The 18,903-nt window shown below is 47.0% G+C and overlaps 1 protein-coding gene across 1 annotated transcript in view; it reads right to left on the bottom strand.

Moving 5' to 3' along the window:
- Nucleotides 1–18,903, bottom strand: part of LOC115075989 (MICAL-like protein 2) — a 52,957-nt gene that overhangs the window by 21,039 nt on the left and 13,015 nt on the right. The window contains 7 exon segments of the mRNA XM_029577022.1: nucleotides 878–962; nucleotides 7,099–7,247; nucleotides 7,609–8,307; nucleotides 9,275–9,405; nucleotides 10,948–11,120; nucleotides 13,997–14,138; nucleotides 18,392–18,440. Coding sequence (XP_029432882.1) covers nucleotides 878–962; nucleotides 7,099–7,247; nucleotides 7,609–8,307; nucleotides 9,275–9,405; nucleotides 10,948–11,120; nucleotides 13,997–14,138; nucleotides 18,392–18,440 — 1,428 coding nt within the window.

The following is an 18,903-nucleotide window of genomic DNA, read 5'->3' as shown; positions in this document are numbered from 1 at the left end:
CAATCTGTGTAGGTTCAAAATCCACCTTTTCAAAGGATAAGGGAGAAAAGAGACAAAAGGATTTATACCCCTGGTTCTACAGTTTCACCCAGAGCACTATGGCACCCTTCACAAATGATTGTACCACTGGCTCAGCCCAAGCTAAATTACACTCTTGGATAGGTCAAGTCTGTCACTGGTCGTTCATCAAATCCAACAAGTCATACCTGCTGTATACAAATCACATTTGTGCACATATGAACACCAATCTACTTTTGTGCACACATACAAACAACACAAGCAAGGGCATAAATATACATCCACACAACATGAAAACATACATGCACATCTCAATCCACAACTATAATCATCTATCCGCCCCCCGTAAGCGGGGCACTCGTTGGACAAAACGGTACCTGAAGAAGGGCTGCTTTCAATGTCTCCCTTTCCTTCCAGGCTTGCGCGCTCATAGGCTGACTCAAAAGGGTGCCGAGACACCCGAACCCTCAGCTTGGTACCCAGGATCATCACGTTTCTTGCCTACCCCCTTGCAATGGCTCTGCCTGTAGACGTGTACTCAACTCACTCAAGGAGTTGCAGGGTGCAGACATTAACAAGCTTCATTCGAAACAGGGTTGGCTGGTGCCATTTTAAAGACGGGACCCAGTACAGCAGGAATAACTGGGAACGTTCCTGCCCCATTTTGCCCTGGGAAATGCCACAGATAGGACTCGGGAAGGAGGGGTTCAATGTTTTTAGGCCCATGATGTTATAGGGGTTTTTTTTCCCATTTCTGAAACAAAAGCAAACAAAAGAAACCCTACATTTTGACAATATTTTTTTCTTTTCATTTTCTAACGAAATGTAGAGCCCTACAAAAACAGTGTCTTGCACTCACCTATTTGCCACTGGCCCTTTTTCTACATGTTTTAACATGGACCTCCAATCGGCTGGTGACTCGGATTTATCGGGACTCTTACTTCCTGAAGAGAAAAATAGAGAGAGAGAGAGTGTTTTTCAAAAGCTGCACCAGCATTGCCTGGCAGAGAAGATAAACTGATAGAGTGGAAACCTTGACCGCAATGCATCATCAATGCAACCAACGCTCTCTTTACATCAACGTCCAAGAAAATATTGCTGCCATTTCAGCAAAGCTGGTCTTCTGCACACACACGGGGCATCTAATCTTCACATCAGAGTTTGAAACAGTTTAAAAAATGTTTCCCTCTGTCACTACTAATATCAAGGCCAATATTCAGAGTTATTTAATCAGATAACTCACAAGTTATATGGCTAAACTGAGTTTTGAATATTCCCTGTGATGGGTGGCGTGAATATGAGCCCTTATAGCTGAGGTGTAAGTTGACAAACCTGGAAGGCAAACTTATGAGGCCTACGCCAACAGCTGGTGAGCACGCCCCTGAAGCAGGATTGGCTGGATGCTCGCCTAAACCAGCTGCCTCCACCACAGGTTGAACGTTCAGGTTCTGGCAGCCAGCAGAGCTTAGGTGAGTCCCTCGAGAAGTCAGAGGGCACACCAGGGTCAGGGCAGGCTGCGAACAGATGTGGTCAGGTGCAAGCGGCAGACAATCGTGGTCAGAATCCAGACGTTAGGCCAAGGGTGGACAAAAACACAGGGAAGACGCTGGATGAGATGGACAGGACTAGGCAAGGCAAGACAGGAACACAGAGAGGAATCAGGAACCAGGACGCAGAAGCAACACGCACTGAAGATGCAGGAGACCCATGGCTGAGACAAGGTAATGTTGCAAGACCCTTTCTTAAATAGGCCGGTCATTCTGATGTCATGGGAGGGTGCTGCTTAGCGTTTCCTGCCACGGGGTCTATATAATGTGCGCATATGCGTGCACGTGCCTAAGGAAAGACACCGGCCTAGGAGCATCAGCAGCATCTGGAGCCTGCGACAATGGCGATGATTTGTTTTGGTTTTTATTTGACTTTGTTTTATGTTCCTTACTTTGCTTTGAGCGATTCTTTTGAATCTGTAAGGCGATTTATAAATTGTACTAAATAAATAAAATGTTCCAGGGCCAGTGGCAGTGCCGGGGTGAGCGTAGCCTGCCGCTATCGGCAAATGCAACTTTCCCTTTACTTGTCCAGCTAACTTTAGGCCAGATAAATCATTATCCAGCTAAGATTTAGCTAAATAAGGGGCATGTTGGGCGTGTTCCAAGGTGGGGAAGAGTTAGACACGTAACTCCAAATATCAGTTAGCCGGATGAGTTATCTCCAGAGAGCCTTTAATTGGATATATTTAAAAGAATATAGCCGGTTAAGTGGTGCTGTTGGGAAAAAAAATAAGAAGCTTGTGGGCCTAGCAACCCAATCACTGCCCCCACTCAAGCAGTACATAATAAGCCCGACCAAGCTGAACCACCATCCCCCTGCCCTTGTTCCAACCCCTCTGGCAAGGTTTAAAATCCATAAGTTGAAGAGGGTCCTGGCTCTGCCTTGCGCCCACCCCATATCTCCTTCCTGGTCCACTATTAATGATCATCAAAGTATCCTTCCAGTACCTCCCCTCCCTCCCAACCCTAAGCTTCCCACCCTCTGGGCATCTTGAAAATGTAAGTCCTTCATCCCAGATCGCAACATGCTGCTACTGCGACCTGGGCCCGGTGCTTCTAGCCTGCTAGCCCAGTGCTTTAGGTGGCCCAGTGCGAGGCTGATGTTTTCAAGTACCTCTGGTTCTGTGAAATCTGTGCTGAAATTTATTTATTTATTTAACAACTTTTTAATATACTGACGTTCGTATGGCACATCACGCCGGTTTACAATTAACTCAAAAGGAGGAAATTACAATGAACAGGGGAAGGGGGGTGGGAGCAGGCGAGAAAGAGGAGAGGGGTGAGGGAGACAGGAGAGGAGGGAAAAGATAGGTAGCATGGAATGGAGAATAAAAGAACAACTGTTAAAAATCAAAGGAGAAACTCATGAACCTACCTCAGCTGGCAGAGACCCCTCTCGACCTGGGACAGTGATAAACCTGGATTACATTACTGACCTTCCATGATCCAACAATAGCACAGTCACCAAAATGGCTCTTGTCATGTGCCAGGCTGGATCAGACCAAAAGGTCAGCAATTCTGTGTCTCCGTGGTCAATCTGGGCCACTAGAAAGTGCCAAGCACTTCCCAAAGAGTGGATCCGTTCCTTTTTGCTCATTCCCGGGGTGGATGTTACTTTTCCTAAGGCCACCTGGCTAATAATAGTTTATAGACCTTTCCTCTAGGAATTTCTCTAAACCCCTTTTATGTGCAGCTATGCCAGGGGCCTTGACTACAGCCCATGGCTTTATTGTGTGACGAGTGGGAAAAATACTTTCTCCAATTTCTTTCAAATCTGCCACCTGAGAAGGTTCATGCAGTGTCCCCCCCCCTAGTCCTAGCACTATTTGAAAGGGTAAATAACCATTCCTTATTCAACCCCGCACATCCTTTTGAAAATCTCGCTCATTCCCCCTCTCAGTCATGGCTTCTCCAAGCTGGAGCGCCTTAACTCATTCAGGCTGTCTTCGTAAGGGAGCTGTTGCCCTTCTCTGTAGCTTTCCCAGTTCCGCTGCACCTTCTTTGAGTCAGAGCGACCAGAACTTCACCAAGGTGCAGCCAGGCTGGGGCATTAGGACATTCTCCGTTTTGTTCTCCATTCCTTGCCCAATAATTCCGAACATTCTAGTTGCTTTTTTGCCGCCACCACACACCGAGCTGAGGCTTTCAGGGTATTGTCCAGAATGACTCCAAGGTCCTTTTCCTGGGAAGTGTCTCCTAATAGGGAACCCAGCATTCTGTACCTATAGTTGGGATTATTTTTCCCCACTTAAACTCGTTAGATGTCCCTCCCCCAGTCATTTAGATGCCCAGTTCTCCATCTGCAAGTGTCCTTTTGCAGTTCCTTATGGTCCACTTTTGTTAGAAGTGCTTTGAATATTTTTTGTGCCATCTGCAAATCTGATCACCTCATTCACTTCCCCCTTTTCCAGACTATTAATGAATAAGTTAAACACCAGCACAGATCCCCGAGGCACTCCACTATTTACCTCTTTCCACTGGGAGAACCGACCATGCAATCCTACTCTCTGTTTCCCCGTCTCTTAACCAGTTATCAATCCACAATAAGACACTGCCTCCTATCCGAAGGCTTTTTAATTTCCTGAGGAGTCTCTCATGAGAACTTCATCAAATCCCTTGCGAGAATCTAAAATATACCGTAGAGGTAATTTTAAAAGGAGTTACACGTGTAAATGTAACTACTATTGAAGCAATTTTACTCCGGTAAAGCCCGCTTGCATGTGAATAACCTATGGACAGTTCAATGGCCTATATTGTAGCTAGTTTCAAAAGCCCACTTACATGGGTAAAGTGAATTTACATGTGTAAAATTCAATTTTAAGCACGTAAATGCATTTTAAAATCAGGCCTGTATTTTCCACAGGCTTATTCCCACCTTCAAAGAATTCTAACAGATTAGTAAGGCCCGACCTCCCTTTGCTAAGTCTCCATTAAACCATGTTATCCACAGGGGCGGATTGCTCTATCAGGGCTTCGGGGATGCCCCGGTGAGCCGGTCAGTCCAGTCACTTGAAACGGACTTTCATGTGCTCGTGTTTTACTGCATATTCTCCACTCGTACTCAGCCAGATCCCACCCCCCTGGTGCCAGTGGAAGAGCAATGCCGCAGAAATGCCGCGCTGCTAAATGCCAGGCCCGGCTCGCACCCCGGCTCGCTGTATTCAGGCTTCTTGCTTTACATACGTAGACGGAGGTTTCACGTGGCGCAGGGCAAATGGAGCGTGCGGCAGGGCAAATGGAGCGTGCGGCAGCGCCCGGGACGACGACGCCTGGTGCTGCTCGCAGCGGCCCCCCATGTCTTACTGAGCTGCTGCGATTAACGCCCGGACCCACAGCAGGCTGTTCTGGCAGGGCGGGTGCCTCCAGCGAGGCTCGCCCCTCATTTTTGGGTTTTTCTCTCTTTTTTTTTGCTTTTCCTGCAGCCGCGGTTCCAGCAGCCTATGCGTTCCTCTTATTTTTTTTTATTTTGTCCCCGCAACTGTAGACGCAGCCGCAGCTCTATTGCCCTGTATTTTTCTATGGTCCTTTCCCCGCAGCCTCGCTATCTGTGCGTCTGCTCTCCCCTCCCCTCACTACCGCGGCGGTGGAAATGCTTCCGTTTGCTTTTTCTCACATGACCCCCCGTCTCTCTCTTTCTTCCATGAGGGGCATCCAGCAGACCCCGCTGCTGCCTCACCATGGCTGAAGGCCTCGCTCACCAATTTTTGTCAGGGAGAAAAATAAGCCCACCCACAGCCGATAGCTCTGCCCGAATCCCTCCCGACCACCAATGTAAGAAAATAAAAAGGTTTTTAACATATTCAGAGTACATACGTGCATATGGGTGTATGTGTAAGCGTGTTCAAGGGAGTGCATGTGTGTGTCTGAGCACATACGAGGGAGCATGTGTGTGTCTGAGCACGTACGAGGGAGCATGTGTGTGTCTGAGCACGTACGAGGGAGCATGTGTGTGTCTGAGCACGTACGAGGGAGCATGTGTGTGTAGGTGTCACTGGAGATTTTGTGGCTCAGTTCTGCCAGGCTCCTGGTCACATAATGCACCCATGAAAGGTCAGTTTGGCCTGCTTTTAGGAACTGTTGAAACTCATGCTGCAAGGAAAATGCACAAGGGAGTCAGACAAATACCCTGTGGGCTGGTTTGGAAACAAATTCCCCAGGCTGATATTTTCCTGCAATCCGCCCCTGTTGATCCATGTGACCAGTAACTTTGCTTTTAATAATAGCTTCCGCCATTTTACTTGGCACCAAATGTAAGACTCACCAGCCAATAGTTTCTTGGGTGACCCCCGGAGCCCTTTTTGAAAATTAGCATTACATTGGCTACCCTAAGGTATAGAGGCAGATTTGAGTGATTAAGTAATAGACTGCCAGTCATAGGTCTGCAATTTCATATTTGAGTTCCTTTAAAATTCTGGGAGTGAATACTATCAGGTTCTGGTGATTTTCTACTATTTAGTTTGTCAGTTTGCTCTAGCGCCTCTTCCAGATACACACTCATTTGATTCATCACCTAGAAAGAATGATTCCAGTTTGGGTATCTCCCCAATATCCTCCACAGTAAAGACCAAAGCAAAGAATTCATTTCATGGTTCTGCTATGGCCCTTATCTTCCTTGAGTCCCCCGTCCCCCAATCACCTAATGGCCCAATTAACTCTTGCAGGTTTCTTGTTTTTCAAGCTAATAATAAAATCTTTTTCAGGTACATTAAAAAAAACAAGAAAGCTGCAAGGGAGCCAGCTGGGACAATTTTCAAGTAGTCTGTATTTTTTACCCACCTCTGCCCCAGAGTGAATGCACAAGCAGCCAAAGCATCCGTGGGCACTTGTGCTTGCATTTTATGCAGGTAGAATTTTGCTACAAATTTGAAAATGTAATATGTGCACGTATTTTTCCTCACCCAACGGGCATATCTGATGTAATCGCGGCTCAGCGTAACAATGCATGTACTTTTAGCCACTTTGGAGGAGGGGCAATTTTCAGAAGCCACTTTACACGGGTTAATCACTTTTTACCTGCGTAGGCAGCTTTGCAAATTATCTTCGCCGAATAATTAAAAGATATGCAGACAAGAGTGGTACAGCACTATTAAGCAGTAAGATATGAAGCCAAGGAAGAAATCCCTTGGACGGCTTCCCTCTTCCTAGGCTGATCCTCTAATGTGGAAAGAAAACCAGGCCAGTTTGAGGCACTCAGCTCAAGTCCGACTTCTACCCCCAGCAATCATTATCTCACTGACCTAAGGGAATGCCAGTTCCAGTAAACGATGTTTACATATTATGCTTAATAGAGTTTTCTGTGTGTCCGTTTCAGAACGGATTGCTAACTTTGCAAAACTAATGGTATCCTATCACGCTTCAGATAAAGATGAGGCATTGCAATGAAATCCAAGATGCAGGAATGCCACGAGCTGAAAAACAATGTGGCACTGGGAGGAGAATGGATCATGTGCCGGTTCCGAACTGCACATGAAATATCATTAGCAGGTTCCCAACGCTAGCCGGCACTGAAAAATTAAAGATTTTAACTCGCCTTGTGCGGGTTGCTCATCTGCCCTGTCAGCGTCAACACTAGGTCTGTCAGGCCTTCCTGCTGCACCAGTTTGCTTTGCCGCTTCATCAGGTTTGTGAGATTCCATTTTCGGACTGTTTGTTCGTAAATGGGATACAGAGGGGGTGAACCTGTAATCTCAAACAGAAAAGTCCAATAAGATGAAAGGCTGAGTACAACCCAAACTCCTTAATACGCAAGGTCATAGACTCCTACCTGATTAACATGCATATTTCAGGGCCCTCTCAGAGACAGACAGACTAAAAGAAGTCTTGAAAAACTAGAGGGAAAGATCTTCAAGAAACAGGAAAGAAGGCTTGAGTCTAAATTGTTGGATCTATTCCATTCCCCACCTCCCCCATGACTTTGGAATATCTTCGTAAACCCAAGCAGGCGCATGTCAATTAGATGTGCATTCGTTTCATATTACATGCTTGTATAGGAAATGTATGAAACGAATGTACATCCCTGGTCATTGGCACAATTGCCTACCTGCTGGCGCCACTGGAGCGAGTTTCACCGGGGCTGTTTGATGAAGAGGAAGACACTGGAAGGGCAGTCAGTAGAAAATTCCGTGCTCTCTCCTTCTCGCTGGTGCCGGCGGCCATGCCAGAGCTGTGACTGCCGGTGAAAACTTTGCTGGACATCACAGAATGCGGGGTTTTGAACTGCTCCCTGCCCGACGGTACCGGCGCATGGTCGACCGATGATGCAGGACTGCTGGGGGACTGGAAAAACTTCTCTCGCGCTGCTTGGGTTTTTGCCGCAGAGGATGTCCAGGGTTTGGCAACCGTGTCGCCGTCGTTCTGAGCCACTTTCTGCCCCACAGGAGGTGGCCAACCGTGAGCAGAGGCATTGAAGGAACTGGAGGTGCTGGTGGCACTGGAGCTTTTGTCTCGCTGGTAGCTTTTCACAAGTTCCTCTGTAGGTTTCTTAGATTCCAAATTATTTTGGTGTAATACTGAGTTCACCGTACCTGTGTCAACGGACCTTGTACCATTCAGGTGAGCGGAGTTTGAAGGACTAGATGTAGGACTGCTTTCGCTAACAGTTGTCTTGTTGGATCTGGTACTGGTGGTTCCAGAACCTGGGATGCTGGCTTTGTATTGGTGACTACTACAGATAAAGGTGCCAGACTTTGCGCCAGCTGAATAGGTACCGGGCAGAAGAGTGCCAGAGCATTCCATACACCTAAACAAAATTAGAATATGAAATTAAATAGCTACGGTTCCATACACCCACCAGTAGCTGTAAGCACAAAAGCTATCCCCCAAGATCAATGAGGTGTGTCCATGCACAATTAGCGGGAAAGTTGTTCACTGAACTACCTAGCCACTAGAAGACAACAATAATAATTGCTTAAGAACATAAGAACATGGGTCAGACCAAGGGTCCATCAAGCCCAGCATCCTGCTTCCAACAGTGGCCAATCCAAGTCATAAGAACCTGGCAAGTACCCAAAAACTAAGTCTATTCCATGTTCCATGCTTATTCATATTCCACTTTTTGTGACACCTCAAAGCAGATTACATGCAGGGGTTTGCCTATTTATTGTGGAAGGAGGCTTCAGCTAGCAGCTGAAGCTTTGAACAACAGGCCAGAACTTCTGATATTCACATTCAGTTCTCTTCTACCACTGACTGCCTATGTATATCCTCGGGCCAAATCATTCGCCTTTTTTGTGCATCGATTTACCCAGACAGACCACAGTAAATATAATTTGCTTCTCCCTGACCCCCCTGTGGAACATATGTGGTGCAAGAAACATTCACCTAGGCCATCTGACCCAGAGGCATTCAGGTCTCTAAAGCACCAACCTGCCCTGTGTGTTGGAATCCTGAGTCCTTGAAAGAATAAAAATGTTATACAAATCTAAAAATTCTTACCATATCTGACAACTGCACAGTGTGTGCTGAACACCGCTTTTGCCGAACACTTGCAAGGCTGGATGGAAGAAGACGCAACAAAAAAAACACACACACACACCACTACTGCATGTAGTTCTGTGCTGCCCGGGCTCGTCGGGGACTGCTGACGGGAGTCAGCTGCAGAGCCGACACAACAGGCCGTGAGGAAGGAAAAGCATTTTCCTCCGCTCCACCGTTTTGGCAGTGCCTGGGCCTACAGCCAGCCTGTGATGCTCCACCCCAGCAATTACCTGAAGCAGCTCCTGTGGTAGAGCCTCCCTTCCACCAGGAGCCTCTGTACCAGGTGAACATGTTTCTTGCAGACAGCGCAGCTGCTACTGCTCGTGCCAACCGTGTCATTTTTCTCCATCAGGACTTTGTTCTGAAAACAAAAAAAAAAACCTTACGATCCCATGCCGCAATTCACTCAGTTGTGACCAGGCCACAGACGTAGGTACAACATTGTATACTCATATGCAGCAAACAGAAAGAAACACCGTTCCTTACCAAGGCTGTGCAGAGCAAAAACGTTGTGTCTATTTGCAAACTGTACATGCTATTTCCCCAATATCTAACACTAAAATGAAAACAAAAAACAAACAAGTAAGACCCTGGGGTCATCAGAGACCCCTGTCCCACCCCACCCCATCCCTGGAGGTGGTCAAAGTTCTCCAGGCAGGTAAATACTTGGGGAAGTCTCCCATTCACATGGCCCACCCCCAACCCCTCCCTTTCGTTTAAAAAAATAGCACCCCCAGCTGCCAGGCCCCTCCTGAACCCCCCCCCCCCAGACTTACCAGAATTACCCTGGGGGTCTAGCGGAGGCCCAGGAGCAACTCCTCCACTCCCAGGCCCAGTGGCCACCATGTTCCAAAATGGCGCCGGCCCTTTGACCCCATCATGTGACAGGGACTGCTGTTGCCATTGGGTAGTCTCTGTCACGTGACAGGGTCAAAGGGCCGGCGCCATTTTGGAACATGGTGGCCGCAGGGTCCAGGAGCATAGGGGTCATTTCTGGGCCCCCACGAGACCACCAGGGTGATTTTGGTAAGTCCGGGGAGATTATTTTTTTAAATTAAAAGAAAGGGTTAGGTGTTGGGGCAGGCCACATAAATGTGAGGTTTTTCTCAAACAAAAACTTAGATTGTAAGCCCTCTGGGGATAGAGAAATACAGTACCTGAATGTAAACCGATGTGATATCTCAGATCGAATGTTGGTATATAAAAATAATAAATAATAATAATAACAACCACCTTTCTGGGGGAAATTCAACCGCCTCCAGGAGCTCGGGGGTGGGAGGGAAGGAGCAGGAGGTTTCCAGAGAACCCCAGGTTACGAGATTTGTTGGGTATACATTTGTTCATTGTTTGCAAAAAAACAAACACAGTTTCATGGGATTTTTCCTATTGTTTTGTTTTAAAAAATGACAGACAGTATCCATTACATTGTCTTTGTCGTTTCAAACGAATTACCATCCAGTACCCTCCAAAATGCACTAAAATAACCCACAGAATAGTTATCGTAGAGAATCTGGAATGCCTTGCTCATCGTGACTTGAGCTTATTCCAACTTCTTCCTCCCCCTGGAAGAGTTCTACCACCATCTTTTGTGGCAGGGGGGGGAGATGAAGGGCCTGCTTGAAGAACAGAGAACCACAACGACGTGGCTTGGACTCTGTTCCCCCATCTGCAGTAACCAACAATGCTGAAGAAGTCGGTCTCCAGCTGATCAAGTAGATAACAAGCAGATTCACTGGCCCTGCCCTCCCAGTCAACCACTGCCCAGGAAAAGGCCTCAGCTAGCAAGGAAGTGACTGGAACTATCCCCCCCGGATGCTTTAAACCTTTCCGAGGGAACCGAACTTCTTTGGTCAATTCACAGCTACATTCCCATAAGGGGTGCCCCAGAGTCGCAGCTTCTTACAGCTCTCACAGGAGAATTTTCAGTCACCATCGGGCTTGTCTTGACAGTAGGCGGATGATGGACTGCGGATGGCCCGAGACCCGTTGTCGTCTTGTTTTCTGAAACGGCCTTTTTCCCCACCGGCTGATCTGCAGGTTCTGAAGGCGGCCTCTTGATCCCAGCAATGCCTCCAACTGGAAGATAAAGCACAGTATTACTTTAGTAACCATCCACAAGGGAGCTTATATTTTAGATATGAAATAGAGTCACCAAGACATTAGCTTCTCTGATTTGCCTGGAAACGGATCTGGGTGTGGGGCAGAATTATAGTTTGGATTAAGGTGACAAAAAAAGTACTTTTTTTTTTTTTTTTTTTTTAAAGAGAGGGCAAGAAGAAGAATTTCAGAAACTACATGGGAAATATTAGGACCCAGCCGGGTCCTTTCTCTCAGTTCCCCTCAGAGGGGAACTGAGAGAAAGCCAGGCAAACTGAGGTAAATGTTCCAGAAATTCAAATGAGCCATGCAGGCAACCTTTGTAAATCATAAATAATTCCTTCATGACTTCCCCATTTAAGTGACATTCGAGAGAGGCATAATGAAGGAAATCTAGATCCAGGGGCCAGATGGAACTCAGTAACTTATGTGGCCCACCTCCACTACCATTCTGCCTTGCTAAGTTGGGCAGGGGTTTTCCCAGGTACCTCTAACCCCATTTTTATTATAATGGACTAATAAAGAGTATTGACCATGCTGTGCAGCGCCCACAGCTTTTAGCCTAGACCAGGGGTAGGCAACTCTAGACCTCGAATGCCACAAACAGAGCAGGTTTTCAGGATAAGCCACAATGAGTATGCATGAGATAAAAGTTTGCATGCCCTGCATCCACTGTACGAAACACTCTCTCATACACATTCCTTGTGGGTATCCTGAAAACTCAAGGACCAGTGTTCCCTGCCCCTGGCACAGAACGATGGTCTTCCTCCAGGAATAAATGTGTTTTAAGGGTTATCCTGCAGATTCTAGGCTCCGAAACGAGTGCAGGCAGGAAAGGGGAGGGGATTAAACAGGGAATGAAGCCAAAATTGTAACTATGTCACTGGAATATATCCAGAAACAGTGCTCACTTTGTACAAGGAAACTCAACGGTTCATGTCAAACTGCACAATAATCAGCAACTAAAGTCTATTTCTCTTGCTCTCTTGACCTGCTAGTTCCTCTCTTCCCCTTTTTTCTGCCAGCTCAGTTGGAATCGGGGCTGGAATTCTGGTATTGCGAGCTGGGGATTTCTCCCCCCTATTTTATTAGACCAGCCTGATCACTACAGCAGTGACCCTAAGGCGGAGAGCCTCGGACCAGGGCTCCTTTCAGAAACAAGTATCATGGGCTCTAAATCTGGCCGTCAGGTGTCACCTCTAACAATGGCTCCCTCCCCTCTCAGGGGCAGTGAGTGCTGCCTCTGCAGTACCCCCAATCCCAGTTAACGCAAGGAATCAAAACGGGGCCTTTCCACAACACTGAGCCATCGGCCATTAGTAAATGTTTACTTTCATGGGTGGGGGAGGGAGGAGATCTTTAGTACTATTTTTTGTTCTTACTGGTGCTTTTCTGACCTGTTCAATTGGTTCCCTTTACAAACTACCCTTAATCACATAATCTTTGTGTTACCTGCCACTTATTGCCACAGGAAGCCTTCCTTCCCTTTCTACGTAGGACGACTCCAGGGATGAGGGTGGACGACTGCCACGAAGCACAGAAAATGCTGTTTCCGTCATGTCATTCACCCAGATTACATTAGTTTGCATGGCAATTTATCTAAATGATTTAGTTCCCCTTCGAAGGGTTTGTTTAAAAGAGAAACTTCTTTCCAGACTGGAATAGGCCCAAGCCCCTGAGGGCTTCCAAACAGGACTCTGTCCCCAGTACACTGGGGGAGGGGGTCACATAGCCAGGTAGCAGCAGGAAAAGCGCCAGAGGTTTCTGGAGAGGGAAGAGTTCCTGCCAAAACACGTGTTTTTAAAGTGACTCGGAAAATAACACAAGGAAAGGGGAGGGTGGGAAGGAATCCTGTGACCAAGCACGGAAAATCAAAAAACGAGAGGCGAGGAGAGAATGAGACGAATGTGGTTCGAGAGCAGAATGGGAAGTGAGAAAATAAATCAGCACCGGCCATCGCCGACTTAAGCCTGAAGAAATCCCTGTGCGCTGCAGTCGGCACAGCTGAGCCCCGTGAATTTTAAATCCCGTGCAGAGCGCAGGCAGGCCCGAGCTGCCAGCTGAGCTCCCTTCACCCTGCTTCGCGGAGCAGAGTCCACCTTCTACCATGCGGCATCACTGCTTTTGCCCTCTTTCTCTGGCTGTGGTGCCTTACGTTGCAGTCTTGGAAACAATAAGGAACGCGTCACAAACTAAAGCAGGAATAGGAGGTCAGAGGTCAGCCTGCCTGGAATTTGGAGGGGGGGGGATGGGGGAAATGGTATGCGCTGTCAGTGGAGGGTCAAGTTATTTACAGAGCTCTGTGGTTTTGGAAGAAACTCACTCACCTCATGTGAGAAAACACAACTGGAAGCCTGCCGGGTGGCTTTTCCAGAGTGGATGTGAATTTGTCCAGTCCCTTAGGGAGGGTGAGGAGGAGGAGGAGGAGGAGGAAACAGCAGCACGAGATGGAGGAGGAAGTCCTGACAAAGACTGCATAACAGAACAGCCTCATTGCTTTGGGGACTATATTTTCGCCCTTGCCACATAAGAGAGGGAAGGTCGTGCTTGTGGGAATGGATAGAAGGGAACAGGACCAAGAAAACACAGTAAAGTAGATGAAGCCAATCCAAGTTAGTGTCTGGGGCTCAGGGGAAACTGCAGAGATATCTGCCAGACAAGACAGAAGCAGAGAAAATCAGATACATTACTCAGCAGGGAAGCATCCATGGCGTGGGCGAAAGTTGCTGAGGGCCATTAGCGCTCGGGAGAGACGGAGGGAACCTCTCGCTCGGAAAGTGCATTGGCGGATGTTTCTGCATGAATCTGGAGCAAAGAAGATCCTCCCGAGGAGAGTACTTAATAAGAATACTCACTAGGCGAGCGCCCATGGAAGTAATTGTAGTACTGGGACACGTAGGTTAGGATGCTGAGTCTGTCCGGTATTTTCAGGTTCACCATATCTTCTGCATCCAGCAGAGCGGGAATCCCCAGCTGCTCCTCAGCAACGTGGAACGCCTACAAGAAGACAAAAAAAGGAGGAGAAGGGAGCTGCTCCCACCATGGCCGCAAGCATATGAGAAGAAAGAAGAGAAAGGAACTGGAAGGAGGGTTAAGAAGGGAGTCCTGTCCTGCTAAAGCCAGAAAGAGTCAAGCAATACTAACCCCACAGCAAGCAATCCCCAGGGTCCCGCTCATGAATGGGAAAGGCCAAAAAAGAAAGACAAAGTCAACTGCAAAGAGAGGTGACAAAATCCAATTTGTCTAAGTCCAGAGCTACACAGAGGTCATGGTGCAGTTGCGCACTTGAAGAGGGCACAGAAACTAGGGGGGGGGGGGTGTTTTACATATTCCGTCACTATCCAGATAGCAAGATGAGTTGGATAAACTTATCTGGCTAACTTTGGAGGCATATTCAATAGTGCATCCCCACTACTGAACATAGCAGGCTATCTGACTAACTTTAGGACAGCTCTTTGGCGTGACCAGACTTAGGCGGATAAGTTATCTGGCTAATGTAACTCCTCCCCCCGGAATGCCCCTAAGCCATCCAAGCTAAATGCCTCTGAATGCGGACCTCCTAGCCTTTATATTACCGATCAGGGCCAGCGGGTCATGCAGAGTGAGGATCACGGAGAAAAGTGGTGAAGAAAATCAAGGGCGGAGGGGACGAGACGCCGGCTGTTTATTCATTTCAGTTCAACGCGTAGGTTTTAAGCAGTGTTTAGAGCAGAAGACTGGGGCAGAGTTTCTCCTCAAGCTGCTTCCCTGTGCCACCGGGTAAATGGCAGATGAGCGTGGGATGCAGGAAAGTTTGGCCAAAAAAAAAAAAAAGGCCCCTTCTGTCACTTATCCAGTGGTCAAGCGGATTTCCAAGAAATGTTTCGCCCACTGGCAGAGAACAGCAAAGGAGCGCAGAGGGAAGGGAAAGAACAAATCTCACCGAGAACTCAGCAGAAGAATGAAGTCTTTCAGAGAGAAGGCCATTTCATTTTTTTTTTTTTTCCGGACAAAACGCAACCTTGTCTAGACAAACCATTTGACAACTGAGACCCTTTTGTAGCAAGCTAATGTAGAAAGGACAGCGTGGGAAGGGGAGGCAGAGGGTGGAGAGAAAGAGAGAGCCAGGAGAAGAAGGAGAAGTAGGAGAAGGCTTAGAGACGGACCCGGCCCCGCCCACCTGCAATGGAACCGCGTGGCCCGACAAGCCTGGCTAATGAATTCAGGAGGGAGGCCTCCTTCTTGCCCTCGGCATTTTCACACTGACCCCCATGTCACATAACACCAGGAGGTCCATATTCAGAAGCATAAAATGAATAATTGGGAACTTATCCGGCGAACCTTAGGATAGCTGAATATATTCAGCAGCGGAGCGGCGCTGTTTGAATATGCAGATATGTTTATCCGGCTAACCTGCCAAGCTCACAGAGGCTGAATACAGACCCCCCCACGGGTGCAAGCCCTGTGGGGAGGGAATTCTTACCCTGGACCATGAATTGGGAAACCTCATCCGTTTCTCAAAACAGAAAGGACATAACTAAGAGAGCCAGGGGAGGGAGATGATGCACAGACAGAAAGGGCATAACTAAACAGAAACAGCGAAAGCGAATCCTCACCAACAGAACCATCTCAGCTGCCCTAACTGTAAGAAAAGTGTTTATAGTACATTATTTTCTTTGCTGCCGTTGCTTATCTTTGCTACGTCTGGGTATTCTTCTGCATTGCTTTCTGGAGCATAACTTGGCATTGATAATAAAGCACTGCTTATCCTGGCACCCACAGTTTTGCTGACTCAAAGTGTGAGTGTAGCCAGAAGGGTTTTAATGTAGTAGATCCTGCAGGATATTTGGCCTTGTGTCCTGGAGTGGCAGATCTCACCAGCGGATACTGGCCCTTAGTGTCCTTACCCATACCCTCATGTAGAGTGAACCTGTAACTTCCATCTCACCTCCCAACCTCCTCAGAACTCCAATATGTTTACCAGTCTCCTGTTTTTGAATTAAAAATAGTCCTTCCACAAATCGGCTAATAAAAGCATTCCAAAAATCATTTTAAAAGTTCTACTTTCAACTCTGCTGTTGGACTTTTTGTACTCCCCCCTCCCCCAGAAATAACCCTTTTCCAAACCAGTGGAGGCTTTTACACAGGAAGGAGAATAAGTATCCACTATGCCTTCTGCAATATCCAGCTCAGTGCATTCATTTGCCGCCTACTGATGCGAGCCTGGAGTGAGATTCTGCAGGCCATGGACCCATTCCAAGCAGCAGGAGGTCCACCATGGTCCAGTGCCAGCACTTCCACTATAATCTGAGCTGAACAGCTGCAAATTCAGGGTAGAGCAGGAGAAGAAAATGTTCACTTTTCCAGAGACAGTAATCTGAATTATTTTCCGAGAGAGAAGGTGGGTGGTCCAGCTCTCTGCCCTTATTAGCAACTGGACCCCCCCCCCCCCCACCTCAGGCAGAAGAGGCCAAGTTCTGAAAATAAGGGAATTTCAGAGAACGGCCACAAACGCATCAGGTCTTACATTCTCAGTGCAAAAGCTAGTCTGGGGAAAACAGACTGTTCAACACAGCCACATCAGTCCTAATGAAAAAAAAACTGCAAAATGCACGTTTTATTCCTCCACATTCAGAGCCTGGGGGGGAATTGCAATCTTCTATCCCTTCTGTTCTGGATAATCCTTTCCTCTTTTCACTGTGTTCATATCTCCCTTTTCTGCGCCTCTGTCCTCACTGGGGACACAAGAGCACCAAGTCCTGCCCATGTCGCAATTATTAAAGATACTGAAGCACCAAGAGCAACAGTGCTTAGACTTTAAGGCTCTAACAGTACCAGTACAAACTACGTGTCAGGACTGTGTGGAGTTCCTAATTATTTAATGCAATCATGCTTTCTAAACTAAAAATTGCTAGGAGGGTCCAAGAAACCCTATTTCTGCACTGCTAAAACTAGATCAACCGCCACATCCTTGAGAGCTTTCTAGCATTCTATATTACAAGGGTTATGCTTTCCCGTTTTAACTAGCTCCATCGTTGTCCTGAACGGCTGAAGCGTTTCTGCTCCAAGTTCTTTTAAACTTCTAAACTCAGACTTATGTATATCCTCCACCATGGCAGATCGTTTCTTTCCTCGAAATGGATAAGAGCAAGGAGAAGTCAAAGTCTTACCTAAAGGAGGATACTCCTGTAAGGGGCCCCAATGGATAGTTTTGTTGTGGCGGGAATACTTAGAGGATGCTGTGTACCGGAGCTGGGGAGGTGGCCTAGTTTCATGCCATCAGTACAGAGCAGACGCTCAACAAGGAGCAGCTGGTGAAGGTTCCTAAAACATTTTCAGCGGGTAGACTGAATGCTGGAACTCCCCAGGACCTGATGGCTATATCAAGTTCACCACTGCAGGCTTGCAACGAGCAGCAACTTAACCAACAGGAAATGACAGCAGTGCCTATGAATACAATGGTTATTACCATGCAGGAGCAAACACCCCTGTGGGACAAATCAAATCCCAGCCGGCCAACACCTGGGAATTATTATGAGAGAGCTCTGAAGGATGCTGTGACAACAAGGTGGAAGGAATGGGGAAGTCTTCTCAACTTGGAAAGTGATTTACAGAGCAAGATCTTACTACCGGATCGCACAAAGGGCCGATGCATGGAGAGAAGGATGGTGACTACCAAAGCTTACCACAGTTAGGCAGTGGTAAGAAATAATTCACTTTACAAAGAAAGCTGGAGATATTTAGCTGCATAACAAGCCCATATTCAAACAAAGCATATGCAAGCGTCTTGCCACTTAGGTAATTCTACTGCAAAGGCTTCCTTTATTAGCCGGGGCCTAGCATGCATTCACTGCTTGAGAAATCATTTGTATTTACTGACATTTGACCTTCTCCCTGTGATAATTGCTCAGAATATTTCTATGAATGAATTCAATCATTTCATTCATTTTGACCTTGACTTAACCTCCTTTCTGGTAGACATAATCTGAATTATGTTCTTTAGGGGCTTCTTAGTTCCTCTGTTCTTCTTTTGATTAATTAGTTGGGGGGGGTTTTCCTGCAAATAGTCCATTTGTGCAAAGAAGTTATTTTTATGTTTTGCAAATTGAAATATATAGTGAAAAAATAATAAGTTAAAATAACTAGTTTCTACCAGAAGACAACCAAAACCTGCTAGAGATAAGGAGCCCCCAACAGGATGAATCCAATGCCCCCCCAAACTCTCCCCAATCTTAATCCATCAAAGCAGGTAAATCTCCTGGAACACTTACCAGGTAGTTGTTGTCATAAATATTTTCTTTACAGAGGGAGTTGAAGTTTTCTGAAAAACAGAAAATACAAGAAGGCATTTATTTGTACGAACTTGCAACATCTTTTCATCGGCTCCCCATCGCCTCAACTTCTCCCTCTCCCTTCCTCATTCCCTAAAGCCACAGCTCAGAGTCTCACCTCCTACCGCCCCCCCCCCCCCCAATCCTTTGGGGATGGCAAACCTTACAGTTTTCTTGCCTTTTCATGTGGTTTTAAGGGTTGGGTTTTTGTGCCTTGCCCACAGCTTTAAACGAAGCTCTAAAATATATAAAGAAATGGGGATTGGTTCTAGAGTCTGCTGAGAGGACAGGAAAGCCCTTCTGCACCTTGTGGAACATAAGTGCAAAGTATGAACCAGGAAGATACTTGAAAAGTTCAAATAAGGCTGAGAAGCAGCCATAAAACTGCAGTAGACTGAATCCGTTTTACGCAGAGCTCTGTCCAACGCGGTGCTCCTTAGGGACATGTGTTA

The sequence above is a fragment of the Rhinatrema bivittatum genome, chromosome 14 (genome assembly GCF_901001135.1).
Source record: "Rhinatrema bivittatum chromosome 14, aRhiBiv1.1, whole genome shotgun sequence".
NCBI lineage: Eukaryota > Metazoa > Chordata > Amphibia > Gymnophiona > Rhinatrematidae > Rhinatrema > Rhinatrema bivittatum.
The sequence above is the reverse complement of the archived record's forward strand: the minus strand, read 5'-3'. Positions and strand labels throughout refer to the sequence as shown.